At 48.6% G+C, this 8,190-nt stretch overlaps 1 protein-coding gene across 10 annotated transcripts in view; it reads left to right on the top strand.

Moving 5' to 3' along the window:
• Positions 1-1,757: 1,757 nt before the first annotated feature.
• The window catches only part of CRCP (CGRP receptor component), a 45,255-nt gene continuing 38,822 nt past the window's right edge, over positions 1,758-8,190 (top strand). For 2 of the 10 annotated variants that reach the window (XM_011952111.1, XM_011952108.1), the window contains exon 1: positions 1,781-1,931. In XM_011952111.1, coding sequence (XP_011807501.1) covers positions 1,924-1,931 — 8 coding nt within the window. In that variant the 5' untranslated portion in view covers positions 1,781-1,923. Of the gene's footprint in view, positions 2,425-8,190 lie in introns of all 10 variants that reach the window. The other 8 variants (XM_011952104.1, XM_011952106.1, XR_001002901.1 and 5 more) reach the window with 8 other exon arrangements.

The following is an 8,190-nucleotide window of genomic DNA, read 5'->3' as shown; positions in this document are numbered from 1 at the left end:
TGAGTGACTTTTGGTAAATCATAATCTCTCCAAGTCTGCCTCAGTTTCTTCAATTATAAAATGTCAATAATACTGGAATCTACTTCAGAGAGTCATGGTTGTATTGCCACAGTAATTAATAAAGTGCCAGGCACTTTATAAGGATTATTTAACACACTTATTATTTACCAAGTAGGCAACAGAGGCTATTGCGGTGGCTCACACCTGTAATTCCAGCACTTTGGGAGGTGGAGATGGGAGGATCACTTGAGGCCAGGAGTTCAAGACCAGCCTGGACAACATAGTGAGACTCCCATCTCCACAAAAAAAAATTTAAAATTTTCTAGCTGACCCTTTGGACAATAAAGAATTTTATTTTAGAAAATTAGCCAGGTGGCCAGATGCGGTGGCTCACGCCTGTAATACCAACACTTTGGGAGGCTGATGTGGGTGGATCACAAGGTCAGGAGTTCAAGACCAGCCTGGCCAAGATAGTGAAACCCCCGTCTCTACTAAAAAATACAAAAATTAGCTGGGCGTTATGGCGGCGCCTGTAATCCTAGCTACTCGGGAGGCTGAGGCAGGGAATTGCTTGAACCCAGGAGGCAGAGGTTGCAATGAGCCAAGATGGCGACACTGCACTCCAGCGTGGGCAACAGAGTGAGACTCATCTCAAAAAAAAAAAATTAACCAGGTGTAGTGGAGCGCACCTGTGGCCCCAGCTACTCTGGCAGGCTGAGATGGGAGGATTGCTTGAGCCCAGGAGTTCAAGGCTGCAGTGAGCTCTGACTGCACCAGTGCATTCCAGCCTGGGCGACAGAGGACCTCCTGTCTCTTAAAAAAAAAAAAAAAAAAAAAAAAACTTCAATGTTTCTGGCAGCCCAGATGCCACCAGCCTCACTACTCTCTGAGGGGTGGGATTTTAACATGCAAAGGCCCACTAACCTGATCACATCTCTCAACTTGAGCTGATTAATACTAAACTTTGTTAAAACCTGGACCACGAAAACAGAGATAGGCCGGCTAGGCCGGCGAGGTGGCTCACGCCTGTAATCCCAACACTTTGGGAGGCCGAGACAGGTGGATCACGAGTTCAGGAGTTCAAGACTAGTCTGGCCAAGATGGTGAAACCCCGTCTCTACTAAAAAATATAAAAATTAGCTAGGCATTATGGCGGGCGCCAGTAATCCCAGCTACTCAGGAGGCTGAGGCAGTGAATTGCTTGAACACCGGAGGCAGAGGTTGCAGTGAGCCGAGATCGCGCCACTGCACTCCAGTCTGAGCGACAGAGCGAGACTCTGTCTCAGAAAATAAACGACAGAGGGAGACTGTTTCAAAAAAAAGAGGCTGGGAGCGGTGGCTCACACCTGTAATCCCAGCACTTTGGGAGGCCAAGGCAAGCGGATCACGAGGTCAGGAAGTCGAGACCATCCTGGCTAACACGGTGAAACGCCGTCTGTACTAAAAATACAAAAAATTAGCCGAGTTTGGTGGCAAGCGCCTGTAGTCCCACCTACTTGGGAGGCTGAGGCAGGAGGAGAATCGCTTGAACCCAGGAGGCGAAGGTTCCAATGAGTCGAGATCGCGCCACTGCACTCCAGCCTGGGCGACAGAGCGAGACTCTGTCTCAAAAAAAAAAGAAAAGAAAACAGAAAAAAAGAAAAGAAAAGAAAACACGAGATAATCCTGTCCGCAAACGCTTAGCCGTCTTACGGCGGCCTGGTGAAAGGATGCAGGAACACTCCCCCACCCGCGCCCCCGAGAAAGGCGAACGCGCAGCGCGAGGTTCCGGGTCCGCCAGGCTCCCGGCATGCAGCGCTGCAATCCCGGCGAACACCTTGGCGCGCGGAGCTGGCACCTTGGCGCGGTCGGCGGCGGCGGGGACAGCTGTGAAGTGTGAGGTTCCTGGTCTGCTGGCAGCTAGGGGTGACGAGGCGGGACGTCATGGAAGTGTAAGTCTCCTCGGGCGCGTCCCTTTTCGGCCGAGGAGCCCAACGGTTTGACCGCTGAGAGCCGAGATCCGTGGGAACTGGGCGACCCTCGTACGGAAGTGAGGACAGGGGGCCGGCCCTGTCAGGGAGGGCCGCGGGGTGGGGACGGGGACGAATGGGACTCGCGCTTTGCACCTCCGAACCTTCGCTTCCCCTCCGCACCCTGTGTCTGGGGTGCGCGGCCGAACACCTCCGGGTCTGGTTGCCTTTCAGTGTGCCCCCTCCTTCTCTCATTCATTTAGAAGCGTTTTTGGGTCACAGTGCGGGGGTGGAGCCCAGCCTGGTATCCGAGCCAGGATTTAGAAGGCTATAAAGGCCTGAGTCTGTCCGCTCTGAAAGTACCTGGAGGAAAGATGAATCAGGGCCGGGTAGAGCTCTGCTTGCAGCACTGGGCCCCTGGGGAGCTCTCACTCGGAAGAGCTGCTCTCAGAGTTGGATGGGAGCAGTCAACACTGTGAGGGAAGGGGCTGGTTTTTGTGGGGAGAAGGGAAGGATGTGAGCCAGGACTGGGACCGGAGAAACAGCACAGGGTGTGTGGGTGTGTACAAGGCGAGGGTAAAAGATTTTTTGACAATTTAACTCCACGTGGTCTTTTCCATGCTTGCTCGTTGCACCTCGTGCAAATGGAAGTTTTTGCATCTACTCTGAATGTGGGCTTTATATAGTTGATATTAACTTGTAGGTATTTACCTATCTTGTGTTCTCTGTGCACTGATTATTTGGTTCAGTTTCCTTTATGTTCTTTTGCCTCATGTTTAATGGTTATATGTACGATGGCATTTCAGATTTTTACATTCATAATTGTTTTTTCTTAAGAAACAGGGTCTTGCTCTGTCCCCCAGGTGGGAGTGCAATGGTGTAATCATGGTTCACTGTAGCCTCACCTTCCCGACTCAAGCAATCCTGCTTCAGCCCCTCCAGTAGCTGGGACTACAGGCCCATACCATCACTCACGGCTAATTTTTTAAAAAGGGTTTGTAGATACAGGATCTCACTATAGCCCAGGCTGGTCTCCAGCTCCTAAGCTCAAGTGATCCTCCTGCCTTGTACTCCCAAAGTGCTGGGATTGCAGGCGTGAGCCACCTCACCTGGTCCCTTCCTATTTTTTTTTTTTTAACTTAACATAATATGTCTGTGTAACTGAAATGAAAGGCTCATGAAACAATCATGTATGGAGTACACTCTCATATTGTCTATTTTTTTTTTTTTTTTTTTTTGAGACGGAGTCTCGCTCTGTCGCCCAGGCGGGAGTGCAGTGGCCGGATCTCAACTCACTGCAAGCTCCGCCTCCCGGGTTTACGCTGTTATCCTGCCTCAGCCTCCCGAGGAGCTGGGACTACAGGCGCCCGCCACCTCGCCCGGCTAGTTTTTTGTATTTTTTTTAGTAGAGACGGGGTTTCACCGTGTTAGTCAGGATGGTCTCGATCTCCTGACCTCGTGATCCACCCGTCTCGGCCTCCCAAAGTGCTGGGATTACAGGCTTGAGCCACCGCGCCCGGCCGTCTATTTTTTATTAAGATGAATGGGGCCAAGCGTGGTGGCTCATAGCAGTAATCCCAGCACTTTGGGAAGCTTAGGCAGGAGGATCACTTGAGCCTGGGAGGTGGAGACCAGCCTGGGCAACATAGGGAGACCCTGTCCCTACAAAAAATTAAAAAGCTAGTTGGGTGTGGTAGTGCATGCCTGTAGTCTCAGCTACTTCCGAGGCAGAGATGGGAGGATCGCTTGAGACCAGGAGGCTGCAGTGAGCTGAGATGGAGCCACTGCATTCCTGACAGAGTGACAGAGCAAGGCTCTGTCTAAAACAAAACAAAATATAACAAAAAAGGTTGACCCACTGAATTAATTTTGCAACCCACTGATCGGATTTCATCTGCAACCTGAAAAACTATTCATATAATTTACTCTAGTCCAAGCCATCATTACTAATTTTTCCCTCTTTACTAGAGCATTTCCTGTGAGCATACAACCCTGCTTTAATGTATTCATCTTAGAAAATCCCCTGTCCCCACATACATGTCCACCTCTTACTCCATTTCTGCTTACCATCCCAACAAAACTTCTTGAAAGTGCTGATTAGCCCCTCATTCTCTCAGCCATTCTGTTGGGCTTTCATCCTCACTGGTCTATAGAAATGACTGCTAAGGGGCTGGGCGCGGTGGCTCAAGCCTGTAATCCCAGCACTTTGGGAGGCCGAGACGGGCGGATCACGCGGTCAGGAGATCGAGACCATCCTGGCCTACACGGTGAAACCCCGTCTCTACTAAAAAATACAAAAAACTAGCCGGGCGAGATGGCGGGCGCCTGTAGTCCCAGCTACTCGGGAGGCTGAGGCAGGAGAATGGCGTGAACCCGGGAGGCAGAGCTTGCAGTGAGCCGAGATTGCGCCACTGCACTCCAGCCTGGGCGACAGAGCGAGACTCCGTCTTAAAAAAAAAAAAAAGAAATGACTGCTAAGATTACCTGATCCAGCAGGGCGCAGTGGCTCACGCCTGTAATCCCAGCACTTTAGGAGGCCAAGGTGGGCAAATCGCCTGAGGTCAGGAGTTTGAGACCAACCTGGCCAACATGGCAAAACCTTGTCTCTACTAAAAATACAAAAATTAGCCAGGTGTGGTTGTGGGTGCCTGTAATCCCAGCTACTCAGGAGGCTGAGGCAGGAGAATCACTTGAACTCAGGAGGCAGAGGTTACAGTGAACCAGATTGTGCCACTGCGCTCCAGCCTGGGTGACAGAGCAAAAAAAAGAAAAAAACCTGATCCCTCCATCCCTCCATCTTGTCAAATCCAGAGGTTGATTTTCTGGCCTCAACTTTTTTGATCTCTCAGCAGTGGTTAATACAGAAACTCTAGAAACTTTCCTTTCTTCATGACATATGTTCCTTTGTGATATTTCCTCCTACATCAAGGACTACTTCACAGTGTCCTTCCCTGGGTCCCGTTCCTCCCTTGCTTGATGTCTAAGTGTTGAGGTATCTTAGGACTCAGTCCTGGGACCCTTTCTCTCCACGCTCTGTCATTTAACCCGTCTGTGTGCTGATGGTTCCCAACGGCGTGTTCTAGCCTCTTCTCATCATCTGTCCAATTGCATAGACCAAAAATCTAGCCCTCTCTCCTCACTCCGTAAATCCAATCCGTCAGTGGTCCCGTTGTCTCCACCCTAGAATGTATTTTAAATGCAGTTACTTTTCACCATCTCCACTGTTAGCTTTGTAGTCCATCACCTCTGGGCTGGATTAAGCAATAGCCTTTGAGTGTTCACTCTTCCCCAGCCTCTATTCTGTTCTCCACATGGCAACTGGAGTGATCTTAAGTAATGACTGGAATATGTCATCCGCTGGGTAAAACCCTTCATTGACTTTCCATTGCACTTAGAGGAAATCTCCATCCCTTACCAGGACCTGCAAGACCCTGTAAAACCTCACCTACTCCCCAGCCTGACCACTTGCCACTCTCCCAACCTCCCAGACACACACTTTCCACTGACAGGGAAAGTGTCCTCTTTCCTTCTAAGCACTTCCTGGGGACCATTGCATTGCGATACCCTCTGTCTGGTATACTTTCCTCCTTGCTCTCGCCCTGTTCTCTTCTTTTTATTGTATTTTTTAAGTTTGTTTTTGAGATGGAGTCTCGCTCTGTCACCCAGGCTGGAGTACAATGGCACAGTGTCGGCTCACTGCAACCTGTGCCACCAGGATTCAAGATTCTCGTGCCCTACCAAGTAGCTGGGATTACAGGCGTTGCCACCATGCCCAGCTAATTTATGTATTTTTAGTAGAGACAGGGTTTCCATGTTGGCCAGACTGGTCCAGACTGGTCCTGAATTCCTGACCTCAGGTGATCTACCTACCTCAGCCTCCCAGAGTGTTGGGATTACAGACGTGAGCCACCACACCTGGCCACCTGTTCTCTTCTTCAAGGTTGTGTCCCTTTTCAAAGTTGCCTTTCCTCTTCAGTAAGTCTAACATAAATTATTTTTGTCTTTCACATCGCCTTGGTTTACTTTACTTTAAATAATTACAAGTTGCAATGATAAATGTATGTTTACTTATTTGGAGGGTGGGGACCAGTGTGTGTTCACCTAGTGCTTAGCATTGCATCTGACACACAGTTGGCATTCAGCAAATACTTGTTCAATAAAGTAATATAACAATACTTTATTAACTTCATAAATATAGATCGCTCAGTGTCTTTGGGGGATTGGTTCTGGGACCCCTTGCGTATACCAAAATTCACAGATGCTCAAGTCCCTTAGGTAAAACGGTGTGGTATTTGCATATAACCTATGCACATTCTCCCATATACTTTAAATCGTCTCTAGATTACTTATTGTGATCTCATGACACATATACCAGTTTTTGTCCATGGTTCCTGGCTCACAACTGCCATAGTCCTTGTTACTTCCTGAGTGACTAAAACAGTAAGCATAACTTTTGTTAAAGTATTTGTCCTTTGTTGATGGTTCCTGAAGCGGCCTTGGAACAGCTTCAGAGCAGTAAAAGTGAAAGACAGTCTTTTGTTAGAATGTTGGGATGCTCTGACCAGGCACGGTGGTTCACGCCTATAATCCCAGCGCTTTGGGAGGCCGAGGCAGGCGGATCATGAAGTCAGGAGATCAAGACCATCCTGACTAACACAGTGAAACCCCGTCTCTACTAAAAATACAAAAAATTAGCCGGGCGTGGTGGCGGGCGCCTGTAGTCCCAGCTACTTGGGTGGCTGAGGCAGGAGAATGGCGGGAACCCAGGAGGCGGAGCTTGCAGTGAGCCGAGATAGTGCCACTGCACTCCAGACTGGGTGACAGAGCGAGATTCTGTCTCAAAAAAAAAAAAAAAAAGAATGTTGGGGCGCTGTAGGCCTCAGAAAACAGAAGCTCCGTCTGTCTCTTGCTCTCTAATCATCCGCTGCCTTTCTGTCTTAGAGCTGGTCATAAAGAAAATCTCTGACCTATCTTGTCTGACTGTTTCAGAGGGGATCCTGCTCCTTACCTGGGAGGAAGGAATACTGCACAGAGAGGCCAAGGAGAATCTGGATGGGCCTTGCTGGGTTTCTGCACTTAGTCTACTAGTATTAGATCATACTCTTTATCCAATCAATTACTGTGAGGTTGACCATGCTTCAGTCATCTCTCTCCAATGAAATCTCTACAAAACGCCCAAGAGAACATCTAGATAGCCTAATAGGTAGATGTTTCTGGAGGGTGGTACGCCTGGGAAGAGCATAGAGCTCTGTGTCCCCTCTCAATCCCTCACCCTGTGCACCACTTCATCTGTTTCCTTGGTAATATCCTTTATAATAAACCAGTTAAACCTAAGTAAGTGTTTTGTGAGCCATTCTAGCAAATTAATGAAACCCGAAAAGGAGGTCCTGGGAACTGCAGCTTGAAGCCCATTATTGAGAAGTTCTGGAGGCCCTAACTTTTGTGACTGGTGTCTGAAGTAGGGCTAGTCTTCTGGGACTGAGCCCTCAACCCGTGGAATCTGACACTGTTTCCAGGTAGTTAGTGTCCGGATTGAATTGGATGGGAAGATACCCAGCTGGTGTTGGCTGCAGAGTTGATTGCCTGCTTATTGGTAGAAATCCCCACGCATCTGGTCACAGAAGTCTTCTGTATAGATTGTTGTCGGGTGAGAGCAGAGGAAAAACTTTGATTCTCAACCAACTTGTCATACCTGATGCAATGTAAAGACTGTGTAAATAGTTATTGTACTGTGTTGTCTAGGGAATAATGACAAAAAACAGTCTGTCCGTGTTTAGTATAGAGGCAGCCATCCTAGGCCTAACTACATAGTACATGTCAGCAACAGTGTAGCATGTTCTTAAAATTTTTTTTTGCATCTTTTTTGTTTGAGGTTGGTTGAATCTAAGGATGTGGAACCTGAGGCTAAGGAGGACCGACTGTATAGGAATTCATTAGCTAGCATCCTAGTTGCTAGGCGTGTATATTTTCTGACTTTCCTAAGTGAAATGGTTTGAATCAAGGGGTTTTTGTTCTTGTAACAGCCTGTCCACTTCTGCCAAGTAGTCAGCGACTTCTGGTGACCAATCCAGAATTTTGCCCCCAGTAATTCATGGGAAAATGAGGTTTCCTGATATAGACGTGTGGTTTGGGAGTGGAAGGGCCCCGGAGTGGAAAGGTCTGGAAGCCTAACTTCTGGATATAGACATGTGGTTTGGGAGTGGAAGGGCCCTGGAGTGGAAAGGTCTGGAAGCCTAACTTC

This window comes from Colobus angolensis, unplaced genomic scaffold, assembly GCF_000951035.1.
Source record: "Colobus angolensis palliatus isolate OR3802 unplaced genomic scaffold, Cang.pa_1.0 Scaffold333, whole genome shotgun sequence".
Lineage (NCBI taxonomy): Eukaryota > Metazoa > Chordata > Mammalia > Primates > Cercopithecidae > Colobus > Colobus angolensis.
This window is presented reverse-complemented; position numbering and strand designations above follow the sequence as displayed.